We start from the raw sequence: 18,505 nt of genomic DNA on the forward strand, positions 1-18,505 counted from the left end.
TGATTTTGCCTTTGCCTATCTCCACATGTGGGGTCATCCTGCTGATATCTATGTTTTGTGCACAAGAATAAGATTTTGCAATTCATGGCTTTGCCCTTTGGACTTGCCTATGCACCATATATCTTCTGGAGAGTGGTGAGATTTTTCTCTCATCACCTTCATGCTTTGGGTCCTGTGCATACACCATTATATAGATGATTGGCCACTTATGGCACCATCTGATCAGTTGGCAGAAGAATACACCCAAATTCTATCAGAAGCCACCATGCTGATTTTCTTATCAAAGCCAAGAAGTCTATTCTCTCACCAATTCTGTATTTGTCTATCTGGGTGTCTTTTCAGCACTTTTCTAAGCTAGGTGCAGCTGACTCCCAACCAGCTTAAGGCTATGGGACAGACAGGTTGTTATTCATGTCTCCTTCTCCTACTGTGCAGATGGCTCTCTTTTTTAGGGATGTGGGCATCCCTCAAATCTTTGATTTTGTTGGGACAAGCTCACATACAGTCTCTTTGGTGGTCACTATGCAACCACTAGGTCATGAACAGAGATTCACTGGATCATTAGTCTCTCTAATCAGGAACAACATTTTAGATTTTGTGTGGTTGTTGGATTGGAACAATACTACGATCAGAGTTCCTATATTGCCTTCTTGTCCTGAGATTCATATCTTCACAGATTTTATCACTTCAGGGATGGGGTGTATATATTGATGGTCATAAATTCCAAGATCTCTGGGTAGAAGATGAATCTTCCTTCCACATCAGTATTCTAGAATTTCTTGCTGTCCAACAGGTTATGGTTTAAGGTCTAGATCTGCTGAAGGGGAAAATCATCATAATTCATTGAGACAATTCTACAGAGGTTTTCTTACATTTCCCATCAAAGGACAATAAGTTTTCAGAAATTTGTGTCTGAACCTTGGATATCTTCTACTGGGCTTACTGCCATCATATCAGCCATTTGGCATGCCATGTTCCCGGGGTGATAAATTTAATAGCAGATCACCTGTCTCAGCCCAACTGTATTCTTGCAACTGAATAGATGTTTCATATCAATATTTCCCAATGGATTTGCTATTAGTTAAGGACTCCTGTGATTGATGCATTTGCCACACATTTGGTCCTTGATACCTCATCCTCAGGCTTTGGCAACAGATGTATTCAGTCGAGACAGGAATGCACCTCAGTGCTTTTCCCTCAGTTTGTCTGTTACTCAGAGTTCTAGCAATGATTTGATCCACTACTTATTTTGGTACTATTGGTAGCTCTAACTTGACCAGCCCAACCATGGCTTCCTTTTCTACAGTGTCCACCTCTGCCACTTCATCTTTGGCTATATTTGAGGCAACTTTGATCCAATCTACACCCAGACAAACCCAAAGTCAAACTTCATGCTTGGAAGCTATGTGATTGTTCTTGCAGAATCAGGGTTTAGTGCCTAGAGTTGTCTTGTATTTGTCTAAATCTATTTGTAGATTTGCATTGGCAATTTATCAGCAGAAGTGGCACACCTAACCCTAATGGTGCCTAATGAGGAAATTTAATCCTCTTCATCTGAAAGAGCCCATCATTTCTTGTTTTTTTTGTCCTGGCTTCTTGGTAAGGGATTATCTTCTTTTACTGTTTCTTTATATAAGGTAAGTTTATCGACTACTTTTGCTTTTCTAAACGTCAGAAGATCTTTGAATACCCTGTGCTATCCAGCCGTCTCAAATCATTTAATGTCCTTCATCCCAACTGGACTTTTCAGTTGCTAAACTGGGATATTAAAGTAGTTTTTATGTACCTTGTCACACCATCCTTTCAAGCCTTTATCTTCATGTTCCATGGATCATGTTTCCCTTAAAGTGTGTTTTTTATTGCTGCTGGCTTGTGGTTATCATAGGTCAGACTTGTTTGCACTGCATACATACAGGACTCTTTTATCACTCCACTTATGCACTGCTATACCCTAATAGGTTCTTTTCTTCCTAAGACTAGCAGCCATGGAAGAAGATAAATCCTTCTCACAAATTCATTTACCAGTTATTTCTCACTGTTATAACTGATTTAACCCAGATCCTTTGTAATGTTCTGCCCGAGCTCTTAGGAGTTATGTAACTCAAACTAGCTCCTTTCAAAGAGCTAGAAGTCTACTCTTTATTCATTGGGATCTCTCAGTTTCTTGAGATTTATCACCAGTTACTTTGATAAGATGTCTTTGCAAATTCCCTTTTTTTAGACTTTCTTTATAGGTGAGGAAACTTCTGTGAGTCATATCTTATGAAATTCTGCTCATTTCTACATCTTTAGCTGCCTGATTAAATTGCTCACTGGAGAACATCACGTAAGATGGTATGTGGACATCTCCAAATGCTTTTCTCTCGCATTATTTACACAATCTGGCAGTTTCTTCTTCTGAGGGTTTTTGACTTATCCATGTGGCTGTTTTCACCACATCCCCACTAGGTTATAAGGAGGGTGAGTACTTTTCCTCCCCTTTTTTTTTTGCATCTTTCCTTTCTAAACTTACTTATGTCTTTTTCTCTTTTTTTTTAAATACTGGAGCCCACTCTGTGGCAAGTGTTGCCAAGACAGGTGTGCTTTTATCAGTGTAGTTCTGCACTAGCAACTGATTTAACTATATTTATTACTGGTTGCAACAGGCTCTGTAGAAATGAGGTGTTCCATTTAACCATCTATGAGCTCACAAGATGACAGTATCAGTTTTGCTGGACTTCAACTGATGGATGATTGTGAGTAAAGCTGTTGGTCATCAGATGGAATAAGCTGGATCAATTTGCATTGAAAAATCTAGGGAATGTGGTTCACCCATTGCACTGTTTCTAAAGCTTGTTCGTTGGTACTTCCCTATGTGCATTATCTTCCAGGTTCTAATAGTGGAGCTAGGAAGCCCTTACTACACCCAGTTTTCAGATGCTGGGGTAGTGGACATAGGCTTTTCATCCAGAGTGTTTCAGTGAGTTTTCTCCACTCTTGGAGAACAGGGCAAAGTAGGGGGGTCACTACTGTCCAGATCCCTGGATATTTTTCCCAGATGTTGGTAGGCGTGGCACCAACCTACATGGGAGCCTCATCATGTTAACTGCTCAGATTTGACATGAACCTACTTGGTTGAGGTGTGCTTGAGCATTCTTTTTGAACAGTATCAGTATAGTATATTATTTGTGGGAGGAGGTCCACTATCTCCTCATAATTTCAAACACAAAGCAGACTCATCATAGGTCCTTGATTGAGCACAGTGTTACATGCACTCTCGATAATTCCAGGGGCATGTGTGGAGTTCTCCTTGTCCACTTGGTTGGGGACTGAAGTTGAATGTTCATAATTCCAGACCAGATGAGCTCTTTCCCTTTTGTTGAGTAAAGCATACACAATCCTGTTATTCTAAGCCTGGAGTGTTGCCTTTTGGACTTCTTCAGGTTGTGGAGAAAGTTTGTCCACTTTGGTGTTGTTTACTTTTGTTTCATGATTCCAGTAATTTGGAACACTTCACTCCATGGCTACAGGTTGGGATCCAATTACACATACATTTATATCTAACATTGCAGTACAAGAGCCCTTAATTCCAACCCTGATTTGTGGAACCTTGGCTTTACTAATTATGTAATTATTAGAATTTGTGTTTGTAAATCTGGCACATAGTTGAAAGACTGTTCAGGGAAGGAAATCCTTAATGATTTATATATATATATATATATATGTATATCAGTGCTGGTTTTATTTTTAGATACACAGCAATAAACATACAACTACTTATATAAAACTGTGTAAAATTTGTACTGTTTGAAGAGGAATACCCACAAGATGATACTAACTTCTAAAATGCATGTGGTTAATATCCTATTATGCAAGACTAAAACAAAGGTTGTATATTTTGTCCCATATATTTGTCTGTGGCAGTAAAATAGTCCTGTCATTATAGAACAAATAGCCTTGACAGTTTACATTACAAGTGGAGAACTATAAACTCTTTGGATTGCTGAAAAATTGGTTTTGTGAAGATTAAATAGTTTTTAACTGTGATTTTAGCTGGTGTCCCACTTGCATTTAAGTCATTTTGTTCTCTGCTAGTATTGTTACTGTTACATGTGGTTGGTCTTTATTTGGCATGAATGGTACTGAAATTTGTTTCAGAATATTCTCTGAGAAAGATTAGCAAGGTTCAGCATATTAAATTTTGAATAGTGGTTTTTTATTAATGATGTTTTTAGTCAGTTGTATCATGTACCATTTTTTTAAATGTATTTGTAATATTTATTATTTGTATACTAAGGGAGAAGACTGCCCATTTCGCCACTGTGAAGCAGCTCTTGGAACTGAAACTGTTTGTAGTTTGTGGAAAGAAGGAAAGTGTTTTCGTCAGTTGTGCAAGTATCGCCACATGGAAAGCAAGGTAAATTATTTCCAGTATTAATATTACCTAATCTCTATTTCTCTTTTTTAAGTAATAATTTGATATATGAGATAGGGAACTTAATTTGGCTTGCTGTGGTAGTAGGACAGCCCTGGATTAAGGGATTACTTATTCCAGAAATAATTTTGTGTAACAGCAGTTTCTAAATAAATTAACTTTGTGCAGATGTTGAAAAATTTTGCTACAATGTTGTCCAGCAGGTGGCCATCACAGTATTTTGGGTATGTGCCATCTGGAAAAAAATGCTTTAATCTTGAGAAAACATTCCATAGAATAATTATTTTCTGTAAAACAAATATTTTAATACCATAATTAGCAAGTACTATATTTACAGCTTTTAAACCTTTTCTTTCTTCTAGTTGTTTGGTATTTGACAACATGCATAAGAAATACAGATATTTGGTGTGCACATATTTTCATGATTTAAGCTTGCATTCTAACATAGTTGCCACCAATAAAATTATATTTATTCATGCAAGACATAGAATAGCACATTCACTGTATGAATGGTAAGGTATTCACTGTAAGGTATGAAGCACTAGAGAACATGTACTTCCTGTATGGATGTATACATGTAGTCATTCATATAAAAGGATCTGTGATGCCCTGATGAAAACTCTATGAAAATACACATGATGAACAAGTAGTTATTAACTTCAGGTTTTAAGTTTAACAAATTTAATAATTTATCTGCTATACTTAACCTGTCCATTTTTGTTTTATGTAATTATACCTCCTGCCATGAATGAATCATCATTTCTAGTGTTTTTGCAGCTTTGACCTGTTTAATGCATTAGTTTAAGCATGAATAAATGTATATATAGTTTTTAAACATTATCAGATAACTTATAATACAGTGTGTCTGAAAACTTTGAAACTATAGGCACTTCAACGAGTATTACAGAACATGTTTCACATGCTGTCTTTGCAATTGAAAAGAACTTTGGATTAATAGCAGGATTAATTAAGAAAAAGCTGTAAATCACCTCTGGTTTCAGATGTTTTGGGCACACTGTTGTTGATGTTTTTGTATTTAAGATATACTGAAGATTTTCTAAAAATGAGAAATACTTTCCTACTTGAGAAATTTTCAAATTGGAAAACTTAGTAATTATACAAATATAAGTACTTAGTTGATGCTAAAGAAAATACAAAATGAATATAACTAACTTTTAAATATGTCTGTAAGACGTCATGTACTTCTGTCTTTCTCTTTCTTTTTATATATCTATATATATATATATATATATATATATATTATAACTGTAAAATAATCATGCCATAAACCAAAACAGACTAATGTGATTTTTTTTTAATTTAAGAAAAATTAAAATATACTGCACATTAAAAAAAAGTGATCCTAGGGTACAAACTACAATGTGGGATTATAATCCTAGGATCCCCTTTTTTTTTTTTAAGTATGAGCAATATATTTAAAAAAAATTCACATTAATGTGTTTTGGTTTATGACTTGAATATTTTATGGTTAAAATATGATTAATCAGAGGTTGGGATTTGCTGTTCTTGATGCAGTCCTTCCTCATGATTTTGTTTATTCATTTAACTTCATTTATATGTAGATTATTTAATTTCACTATATATATATATATATATATATATAAAGTTTTGGAGATGGCTTGAAGAGATACAGAAAGAAATTTTGTTTTTAATATACAATATTACAATAAGCTTGTGTGATCATAAGGTATAAGTGGGTCCTTTGTAATGAAGTATCCTGCTGGGTGAGCAGTCAGTATATGGATTTAAAATATCAGGGATTTGATTCTCCTTGATAGACACAGCAGATAGCTTGATGTGACTTTGCTATAAGAAAAAAGAAAAACTCACAAACTTTGTCATCAAATAAGTGCAGTACATTAAATCTTGTTTTATTAGATATAAACCTTGAATGTTAAGATTGGTAATGCATTTACAGTTCCATAATTTTGAGAGGTAAACTCCTCTTGACTTTCTTTTTTACAGAAAAATCGTTCCCAGATACCTTGTTACTGGGAGAACCAACCTGGTGGATGTAGGAAGATTCATTGTGTGTTTATGCATCAGAAAGCTCGGTCAGACATTTCTGTTGAAGGAAGTGAGCAAAACTTTCAGTTAGAGATATATTAAACTACAATTAACAATAAATTCAGTTGTAACTTAATAAAAAATGTTTTAATATACTATAAAGATGATAAAGGTCATTCTCTTGATTACAAAATAAATAAATTATGAAGCAAAAATTAAAGCCAGGGAGTCTTTCACACAGAGGGATGGAAAACAATTTTGCATGGCCTGAAGATGTCAGTCTTATCAAGTTCCTTTGATCCCATCCTTTTTTCCTTCTTCTTGTAGTTGTTCTGTTCATATTTTTGTTACATCCTACTAATCTTGCTATGTTTGAATGTTAAATTTGTTGGTGATTTTTTTTTTCTTCATAGCAGTCATGTAGCTTTATTTCTTAAAAGAATTAGCTTCTGTCAAGAACCTTGATCCTGAGTATTGTCAAACTTATTTTTCCACCATCTCTTTAAGACTTGTACTTACAGTGGGACAACAGTATGTCTGCAAACACACACCACTAGAAACTGTGGTGGGTAGAGCACAGATAGCCCATTGTATAGCTTTGTGATTAATTACAAACAAACTTTAAGACTTCATCCATTGTTGATCAGAAATGGTAAGTCCTCTTGTATCATATAAAAAAGGAATACCTACAAGGAACAGATTGTGAGGATGAAAATGATCCCAAATTTAAGCTGATATATGATTTTGATAGCTTTAGAAACTTGGATGATACAAAATGAAAAATACTGTATTTGCAACTGATTGATTCATGAGGTGGGAAACAATGTTTCATGTTAAATATTAATAACAAAATAATAAAAACCCAAAATCGTATTTAATTGTGAATGTTTTGGAATTTCTCTAAGTTTCATCATTGTTGTTAAAATTTCAAAAAAGTTAGGTTGTAATGTTTGAATTACAAAAAATAACACTAGCTGTTGAGCAAATTTGTGTATTGAATCAGAAGTTTAAAAAGGAAAACCTAATTCCGGTAAAAACATGTAGTGACATAATTTTTGATAATATTTTTAATTTTGGTGATCTTATTTTTAAGTGAGCAGTGTCAAAATTCTCTATTGAAAGGTTTAAATTTTTGTTAATCTACCCATAAACTTAGATACTCAAGTTACTTTCTTCCATTTACAGAACTCATAAATTGTTTCTGAGCTTTAACAAAGATAACACATCAAATATAGAATGTGTTATTAAAACTAAACTTAAAAATGTGGCATTGTCCTTCTGTGACTTCAACCCTTTAGAAAACCATTCTCCTATTACACAGGTTGAGTTTTCTGACTTGAAAGGGTTTTCAAAATTTTGTTGTTATTTGGCCAGATTTGATTATGTTTTCAGAATGGAAGAAATTTTAAATTAAATAATAAATTTTAAACACCATCATAATGACTGGCTTAGGCATACTCTCAAGGTGTGAGGAAAAGCTCAGTGTTTTTAAGATAATTCAAAAATCGTAAACTCACCTCTGACACCACTTTTTCAGAACTTTTTTCTACATTTTCCCACCCTGGTCAGTGTATTGCTTTCTAAAAATATGCTGTTTTATGTACTCTTGACTCCCATGCCTATATATATCTTGTACTTGCATTATGCTCGTTAACTAAGAATGAATTTACTTTTAAAGATTCGTTTTCCTTTGCTAAAGAGAAACCTAAATTTCGTAATGCAGACTAGTTCTTTATGGCCAGCTTTATATTCAGTTTTTATTTACTAAAATATCACCAGAGAAAATATTTAAAATAATTATTAAACAGTTATTCCAGTTCAAAAATGTTCTGCACTCTAACCAACAAAAATTTTAACTTCTTAAATTGGCCTTCCAGGTCAATTCCTTCAGTTTTGATGGTCAGCTTTATGACCAGATATATAAGGTGATAATGGAATCACCTATAAGTCCAACTCTTGCAAATGTTTTCCTATGTTATTATGAGTGTCATTGGCCTGAAAATTGCCACCTTTATTACAAACTGTTATTATACAGAAGGTACTTTGGTGATGCTTTTCTGCTCTTTCACAACACTGATCATGCCAAAAAGGATACCTAAACGAACAACATCCATGTGTAAACTTTACATGTGCGATGGAAGAAAACAAAAATTTAACATTTTAAATGTCCATGTAAACAAAATAAACAATCTCTTTGTCACACCTGTTTGCTGTAGAAAAACATTTACTGGCTTATACTCTGATTTTGGCAGTTTCATTCCAGAATCTTTCCAACATAACCTTGTTCTAAATCAGGGGTGGCCAAACTGTAGCTCGTGAGCCACATGCAGCTCTTTAATATATAATGTGTGGCTTGTGGAAATGTGTTGGCTGAGCTCATTTTTGCATCACAATTAATATAAAAAGTAAATAAAAAAATTTCAAGCTTTATAATTATTTATCAGATATAAACTGAGAGTCCACTAGATTAAAACACAAGTTTAATGTTCATGGTGAGTAAACACACTTAAGAATTTAAATCCTAATTTTAATGCAAGATTTGAGTCAAGGACTAAAGAAATTTTAGATTAACAAGGATTACTGAGGAATTGTGTTGGAGAATCAGTAATTGTACAAGCAAGTGCTGACAATGTTAGTTTCAATGGGTGTGGCATGTGATCACGTGATTGTGGCTGTGTTGCAGGCAGTGAAATTAGAGGAGTGTTAGTGTGATACTGGGCACTGTAGAATTTGGTTTCATTGCATGTGTTGGAGCTTATTGTTTCTTTTCACTTTAATTTTTTAGAAGTGTCTGTAAAAATTTAGTGAAGGAAGATGGTGTCATCAAATTGTAAGAAGTGAAAGTATGAAGATAAAAACAGAAATTTTGAGCCAGAGTGATAGGAAAATTTTGCATTCACCATTAGAGGAGTTAATCCTTTGCATCTTATCTGCAGTGTGTTACTCAGTCATTACAAAGTCAGTAACTTGAAATGCCACTATGAAACAAATCACAAAATATTTTGTCTGATTATCCACCTGAATCAGAATTATGGAAAAACAAGTTAACTGTGTTACAATCATCACTAAATAGCCAGCAGACACTGTTGACAATGTTCAGTAAGGAAGTTGATACAATGACTGAAGCTAGTTTTGTTATATCGTGGAATATTGCTCGTGCTAAATGCCCATATTCTGATGGAGAATTTTTTAAGAAAAATATAGCTGAAGTGTTGCAGTGTTAAATGCAAAGAACACTAATAGTACAAACACCAGCTTCACGCCACACTATAGAGAGACATATCTCATAGATCAGTACTGATGTTGCAGGCAAAATGCAAAATGATTTAAATAATTCCCTTTCATTCAGTTTAGCCCTTAACGAATCTATGGACGTACAAGATAACCCACACCTGGCGGTATTTATCCATTATGTTTCTTCTAATGTAACTGTGAAAGAATATGTGTTGGACTTAGTGGCACTAAAAGAAACAGCTCGTGGTGTTGACATTAAAAATTCACTTAACAGAGCCTTAACAAACTGTTAAGGATAAACTCATTAGTGTTGCAACAAATGGAGCACCTGCGATGGTAGGAGAAAATGCAGGATTAATTGCACTTATGAAAAGTGATCCCAGCTTTCCAGAATTTCTCCCTGTTCATTGCATTATTCATTGTGAACATCTGGCAGCCAGATACTTCAAGTATGAAGATGTTAAGAAATTTGTTCTTGAAATTTTCAATTTCATACGCTTAAATGGGAAGACCCACCAACAGTTCAAAAATTTTATTAAAGAACTCGAGCTTTAAGATAAACCCAGTGATGTCTCTTTCTACTGCATTGTGCTGTAGCTGTCAACCAGCAATGTCTTAAATAGGTTTGTGGATCTGTTGGAGTCAATTATTACTTTTTGTGAAGAAGGGAAAAGATTTTATCCTCAACTGCGAAATGATGAATGAATGCAAGATCTAATGTTTCTTACTGATATAATGAATCATCTACAAACTCTTAGTTTGGCACTCCAGGGGAAGGATAAGATTGTTTCTGATCTTACTCAGACAATTTTCAGCTTTTAGAATAAAATAAGACTTTTTTCAAAGAGACATATTGTCAAGAAACTTCAGTTACTTTCCCAGTCTCAAAAGGAGAGTAAGTACGTTCCCTGGTATTGAAATAAAAGACCACAAACTGGAAGAATACAAAGATAAATTACAAGGACTGCTTGATAATTTCCTAGACAAGTTTGAGGACTTGCAGAAGCTGAAACCCTGCTTCATCTTTCTTGTAAATCCATTCATGTTTGATGTGATCAATGATGGTTGTTCAATTCTCAAACCTCTGGTTACAAAATCATCTGCTGTGGAAATGGAACTAATAGAACTACAGGAGGACCTGGGTCTAAAGGTGATCCATAAATCCCATACTACAATTGAATTCTGAAAGCAAGTTCCAGAAATAAAGTATCCTGAACTGAAGAAAACCAGTGTGTGACTCATCTCAATTTTCAGCACAACATGCTGTTCATCACTGTACCCTGTAATGAAGCTTGTGAAGTCGAAGCATCATGCAATCCTTACAAATAAATAGCTGACGGAGCTAATTCGTACAGCCTGGACAACGTATCAGCCAGAATTTCAATGGCTCACAAATCAAGATGGAAACTCGTAAGACCTTTACTAGCAGTAAATAGCCTGATAATTGTATCAATGTCTGTTTGTGTCATAAGAATAGCATGACAAGACTAAAATTTTGTAAGGTGGTATCTGATTAAACTATCTCTGATTTTAGTGTTTTACATATTTTCCTCCATGTTTTGATCAGATATTTAATAAGACAAATAAATATCATTAAAAATATCTGTTTTTACCCCTTTTATTTTTATTTTTGGCAAGCTCATTTAATGTTAATGAAATGCAAATTTGCATATTTTTCTTAGGTGTTTCCATATTTTATTACCGTATTAAATATGCTCAGTATAATTTAAACAATAATCAGCTAATATTTTGAAAACATTTGGTGTATATATGTGTACTTCAAAACAGAGCATATGATATCTTTTCTGACCACTTCTGTCTTCACTCAAAAAATAAAAACAAATTGTTAACATAGTACAAAGTAATGGTTATCCCTTTAATTTATTATACTTCAAAACATGAAAAATTTTAAGAAATAAAATAGAATCTACCAAACACTCGCACACTGTCTCAAAATACCCACTAGTTTTTATCACTACTTATATTAGCAAATGAAGTTGTAAACTGAAATATCAGATTCAAAAAGTAATCAAAACATATAACCCACAAATTGAGCTAAGTTTTCTATTTATGTTGACAATTAGAATTAAGAATATGTTTAAAACCAAAGACACTACTCAATTCTGTGTACTAATAGATATGTGCATATGAGAACATGGGAATTTCAGCTAGGAACAGATACTAATTCACCTGAGTTTTGTATCCAGTTGCTGCTTAGTGGGAATAACAATCACCTTGTACTTAAAAAAAAATGGTGAAATTTTTGACACAGAAACCAAAGATTTAAAAAAGCCTCTTCATTTTTAGCGATCACCCAACATTAAATAATAACAACTCCTTCTTGTCATCATTGATGTGATCAGTTCTAGATTCTCAGTATTTTTATTTGGTATTTATTATTATTATTTTGTGTTTTTACTTATTTTTAAGCCTTTATCTGTAATGGTCTCTTTTAACAATGTTATTTATTAAACATATGCCATATGTTTTCATGTCATTATACTGTTCCCATTTAAATCTGTTCTTTCTAAATGTCTAATTGAATACAAAAACTTGTTTAATTGGCAGTTTTATTTTCTATGGTTTGAATATTAAGAACTTACTTTTTGGGGTATTTTAACACTGATGCTGGAATTTAAGAAATTTCCAAAATGCCGTAATTTAAGATATTTTTTGGTATTACGTGTTTTTAATATTTATTGAAAAATGCAGCCAGTTGAATTTATAGTTTCTGACACTATTTGTACAATCAGTAGAGATTTGTAGCTTTGTTTTATATGTTCAAAAGTTTTATACATGCAGATAGGAAGGAAGTTTCAAAGTTGCCAAATATAAATTACAAACAAAAGTGGAATTAATGTTAGCAGTTTGGATTATTTTACCTAAAATGCATGACCTGGTGGTTGAAGTGCTTAACTCACCATCTGAGGGTTGCTGGCTCAAATCCACATCAGCTCTGGGGGACATTATATTGTGATGGTCAATCTCACTATTCTTTGGTGAAAGAGTAGCCCAAGAGTTGGCAGTAGGTGGTATTGACTAGCTACATCTCTTCTAGTTTATCACTAATAAATTAGAGAAGACTAATGTAGATAGCCCCCTGTGTATCTTTGCTAGAAATACAAACCAAACCAATTATCTAAAACAAAACAAATACTAATAACATAATTGAACACAAATTTATTATTCTGAACATTTCAGCTATAGTTTTTACTTTGTAATTTAATGGAGAGACTAGATAGAAGTTTTTAAATCTTTTGATTTGCAACAAAAATGCAATATGCTAGGCTGGCAAAACTAAACTTAAAGTTCCAAAAATACTTCATGGTGGCTACATTATTCCCTCTGAACCTAGTTGAAACTTGTAAAAATTTCTTATATTGCAAGGGTAAAAGTATGCACTTTTTGGCTGTTACTGTTAGTGGAAAGAGAACTTGAAACTCAAGATTTATTAACTCTTTTACACTCCAATTTAGATTATTAATGAATGTGTATAATGTAAACAGCTCCCTATTGATTGTTAAAAGGTAAAATTTTATTTTAATACAGTTTGGTTGGTTGAAAACTGGTTATTGTGCATTAAAAGCTTTACACAGTGGAATCATTGGCTATTCTGCTGTCTTTGGCAGAACATGTGGCAAAGGCTAGACATGTTATTGACTGGGATAAGGTACAAACTCTGAAACAGGTAATGGCACACGAGAGAATCCTTAAAAAATGGAGGTTTAGGCCCAGGAGCCATGGAAGTAAATTTTTGGAAATTATTATAAATGGTGCCACCGTAAAAGCACAACAATTACACATTAACGTAAGTTTACGAGAAACTTTATGTATGTACCTTGTTTTTTTATTATCCTGAAGGTGGTGGAGTTATTTCCATCAAAACATGCAGAGCTTTTAAAGTTTTTTGTTTGTTGGTTGGTTTTTTGTTTTGTTTTTTATAGTTGAAAATAATTTACCAATTTAGTCTTAAATAAGTATTAACACATAAGGTATCTATTTTGTTCTTGCTCTTGCCACATAAATCCTTTAACCACTGTGGATAATGCAATGAAATCTGCATTATCCACAGACACATTTTGTTAGCTACACTACTTAAAGTATTAAATTGTATTAGTGAGTATATTGAAGCTGTACATATGAAGTGTGCTAAAAGTAGTTTTAAATGGGTTACAATCACCAATCATAATAGTAAAAGTTTGAAAATAATTAAATAAAAAGTTTTATAGAGGTAAGGCAATCTACATGTTAATTGAAGGGTGTCTGGAGTAAATCAAAAGTGATTCCTTAAATTTTCTGTTGAGAAACTTTTCACGAGTAAAATTTTCAGTCAGTAAAGTGTATCATTGACTGTACAATGTGATTTGATGTCATGTTCATTGGTGGCTTCTTTGTTATCAAGATTACCTTAAAAAGTAATCATGAATTTCTGTTAACTTTTTTGCTGAATTAAAGGTGATTTGGAATTGCCACATTGAGTTTAGCCCTTGCATGTGTGAGTGTGACAGTTGGCTACTTTTTCTGTAACTACTAAGTATTCAATTATGTTGTAATAAATATTAATGGAATACGTTAAAAGAAGATGCTTTAATTGTGATGTTAATCATGATTAATCTATGAATTAACTAATCTTCTTTGTCCCTGTTTTCAAGTAGTGATTCTTCCAGTAAACAACCAGTCAGTGGCTGTAACTAGTTCTATTACAAGTACCATACCAGGTGGATATGGAGAACAAGTGTCTTCCACAAATCAACTGGGAAGTCAGGGGATTGGAGTAACTAGCATGTCTCAAGTAATAGCCCCTGTTGTTGTCAGCATTGAAGAAGGTGAAGGTAGTAGTAAATAGGTTTTCTTTGAAATGTTCAAGTACTTGCTTTGCAGATCTACTAACACCTGTAGCTTTATTCCATTTAATTGTGTTTGTTTTCTACACGTTTTCCTTTTATACGTAGTGCTAAGTTGCTAGTTATATGTAGAAACTGATAAAAGAGTGGAACTGTTTCCTGTCTGCTAGTTTATAATGGTAGGCTTATTTAATACTAGTTTTAATGGTAGCTTAGTACGTAAAGAAAAATATAAAGTTTGGTGAAATATTCTTTTTAAACAGTGTAGATCTGTTTAAATGGTGAATCCATAGTATTACCCAATCAAAGGAAAACCTGTTCTCTTGTATAATGTTTTGATTACATTTTTTTTAGCAGTTTTAACTCTCTCACTGTAAGCTTTATCCAAGCGACCAACCTCATAACCATTTTATGTTGGTTTGAGTTTTCATACTATAATTTTTCATGCAGTATGTGTACCCTTAGGAAATTTTGTAGATTATCAGTAAACATTATAAGGCTTTCATACATGAAATATCACATTATTTATAAAGTTTAATATTTTTTAGCTAGTTATTTGCTTGCTCATTTTTTCTTTTCAAATACCGATGCATCAGAAAATTGTCAAATTTCACCTGCAGTACTTTTATAACCTCCGGATAATTACCAAGTATTGTTTATGAAAACTATATTTTCAATATTGTATCTCTGTATTGGTTCTGTTGATTTGAACAACCTTGTAATCACCATAAAAAATTAGGAAATAGATATAACTTACACTTTTTGCATTCTAGCATGTCTACAAATTATAACAAATCCACAAACATTTAATCTAAGTACCTCTATAGTATGCATAATATTATACATCTTTATATATATTATATATTTTGTATTATTGAGCTTTCATTCATGTTGACTAATATTCCAGAAGTTGCAATGATGTGGTGCACATGCACCCACTTTACAGTATTCAGTAAACTGGCTTTCACAAGGTCATCTGACTTATTATTACTATTTACAAATAAGTTCTTAAATTTTAGTTAATTTTAATAAAACATAGAACAGTAAATAAAAAACATAGAAAACAATGTCATCCACTACTTATGATTGTAAAGAATTTTGTACTTGTTTGCTATATATCTGGCATGTCATACCTTCCTTATTTACTGAATATAGCACATGGAGGATGTAAAACAAAATAACTTTTTAGGTTTTTATATATACAATTTGAAATAACAAAAAATCATAAATTTTTATATCAATATTCCACAATTACAATGTAAATTTATTAGGCATATCAACTAAACTGTATATTTGACTAAAAATTATTGTGTTTTGAACAAAATCTTCCAAGATTCAAGACAAAAGAAATAACTTTGGGAACCATCCACCTTCAAGAGCCTGAGAAAACCTCAAGAGGGAAATTCTTAGCTTTTGATTGGCTATAAAATCATAAAGGTGCAAATTGGGTGTATGTAAAAGTGTATTTCCAAAAGTGGAAAACGTGGGTGGGGCCAGAGTGTTTGATTCACTAGATATAGTGACATTTCAGCAAATAAAAAAGATAGGAAGTACTTATTTCATATTCTAGCTTGTCAGTATTGGTCATTTGACTTTATATTTCATAAGAAGATATAGAATTTGTATCAGGACATCACAAACATCTAACTTGTATTAGTACTGCATTCAAAATACTATATGTATGACACATAAAAATTGATGGTTAATTGTGTTTTTAATGTTCATTTTTAAGTTAAAAAATTAAACAAAGTATTATTCTAAAATTTGATTTATAATCTACATTTTGATGCTGAACATTCATAAAGTAGTAGCTCAAAAAACTTTTGAATGCATGTTTAATATAACATGATCTGTGAAAGAATACTTATAACATCTGACACATTGCTAACAGATTTCAAGTATTTTAGTAAGATGTATGTACTCAGGGCCTTTATATTTTGATTTTTTTAGCAGAGCACACTCTTTTTATTTCAAGTGACTGTTCTTAAGGCTAAATTGGCAAGTCTCATGGCTGGAATGAGAAGATTATTCACAAACTGAAATTGTTTCTTTTTCAGTGGTTAGTGATTTGCTTTCCATTCTGTCTCTCATTCCATTTCTGAAATGATGACTGGCATTAATCAGTGAATAAGTGTATGAAAATACCAAATACATCATGGTACACTACCTTGCCACCATAAGTAAAAAAAAACCTCTCCATGTTCCATTTCCATGGACAAGAATCTGGTTTTGAAGAATATGAAGATGTTTAATTACAAATTTGCTGTGAAGGTGGCAAACTTTGGTCACAAATTCAAACTAAACACTCACATTCACTCTCTTCCACATTCAACAGAGCTAACTACAGCACCATTCAGGTTCTTATATATTATTCTTAACAGAAAAGTACAAAGTGAAGTACTATGTAAGTAGTATCATCATCAAACATCTAGAAACCTCTCCTGACCTCAACAAGGACATTGGTCAGTCACACAACACAAGGTCAGCTCACATATCAATCAAATAAAACATGCCATTCATGTAATACTATAGTGTAATATCATAGAGCCCTGTAAAGTATAGGTTATGAATCATAACATGTTTATTATGTAAATATGAGCAGGCAGTCCTTACCTACAAGCACTCGTACACTATCATTTGGTAAGTGCCTCTGTATTTTATGCAGAAAGACTTGGAAACATAAAAGTAAAAAATGCCATGCCAAACTGTTTGATTTCCATCCAAACTTATCAACAATATTGTACACTTAAAACATTTTTTTTAACACTTCATGCATATGGGATCAAAAATTTGAATAAAAGAGACTCACTGTTGTTTTGGAAAGTAGGATTTATATGTAAGATCTCTTGGTAGTGAATTGAGTTGAACACACTTACCAGTAGTGTTTGTGCTAAATGTTTCTGCTTAGTTTGGTGAATATTACCTCATTTATAGGTTTAACAGTTGAACTTATCAATCAGTTCAGAATACAAAATGTACAATATAAACCTGAGCTTTAATTTTTCCAGCTTAATCTAATTACTAAATTTTAAAAGTATGTGCCTGTCAACATTTCATGATTTTGTAAAGACACACACTGAGTGTTTTCATATATTTATTTAGTTCTGATAATGTATATAAGGCTTATGTTTCATGCTTTTTCACACCTATTATAATGTGTAAGAATGAATGAGTTGATCAGTCGTAACTTATAATCAAAGTCATTAAAAAGACATATCTATCATTTGCCTGTAAAATTATTGAGCAATATTTTTAATATTATTATTATTACCTCTTATCTTTGTTTCCAAAACACTTCAGTTTACATGAATTTTTGTAGACCAAGAAATTTGGTCTGTTTATTTTTCCCAAACATTAATTGTACTTTTGTCACTTTCATTTTAGTCTTTACTAACTTGAAAGTAACTTAAACATCACACACTTTGATATTTACTTTCCATCTCAAGCAGTTTATATTTGATAGAAAACATTTGAAAGGAATGCAAAAATACTGTTGTGGACAATCAGCATTGACTAAGTCACCAAACTTCATCTGAGTAAAAAATGTTTTTCATTCCCAAAAGTCATTTGATGTTTCTAATGGTCTTTCTGCATCAAGCAAAGTAGTTCATTAGTACTTGGTCTGATATTCTGGGGTCAAGTAGTGGTAAAAGGCACTAACAGTTATTGGAAAAAATTGTCTAAAATAATTCTTTTTATCGTGGTTAATACTTTTAGGTTATTTAATTAGTGTAAGTTGTTTACAGAATTATTTACTTGTTTGTAAAGTACATGATTATTGATGAAGTTTAAATATGAAGTAATAAAATGTTCTTGCTCTTATAATGTAATGCACATTAATGCCTATAAATAAATATTATTCTTAACTTAAAAGAAAGAAATACAACTCTTTATGCAGAATTTTCTTCTTGCTTTAACTTACCTTTAAAACCAGTAAATTCAGTAAATTGTTTTTTGTTCCTTAAGTAGTGAAAACAATATTCAG

At 32.5% G+C, this 18,505-nt stretch overlaps 1 protein-coding gene across 10 annotated transcripts in view; it reads left to right on the forward strand.

Moving 5' to 3' along the window:
* LOC143238878 (uncharacterized) overlaps nucleotides 1-18,505 on the forward strand; it is a 79,787-nt gene that overhangs the window by 15,618 nt on the left and 45,664 nt on the right. For 5 of the 10 annotated variants that reach the window (XM_076479487.1, XM_076479488.1, XM_076479485.1 and 2 more), the window contains 3 exons: nucleotides 4,277-4,396; nucleotides 6,401-6,512; nucleotides 14,329-14,508. In XM_076479487.1, coding sequence (XP_076335602.1) covers nucleotides 4,277-4,396; nucleotides 6,401-6,512; nucleotides 14,329-14,508 — 412 coding nt within the window. The remainder of the gene's footprint in view (nucleotides 1-4,276; nucleotides 4,397-6,400; nucleotides 6,513-14,328; nucleotides 14,509-18,505) is intronic. The other 5 variants (XM_076479493.1, XM_076479492.1, XM_076479495.1 and 2 more) reach the window with 3 other exon arrangements.

The sequence above is a fragment of the Tachypleus tridentatus genome, chromosome 13 (assembly GCF_004210375.1).
Source record: "Tachypleus tridentatus isolate NWPU-2018 chromosome 13, ASM421037v1, whole genome shotgun sequence".
NCBI classification, from domain to species: domain Eukaryota; kingdom Metazoa; phylum Arthropoda; class Merostomata; order Xiphosura; family Limulidae; genus Tachypleus; species Tachypleus tridentatus.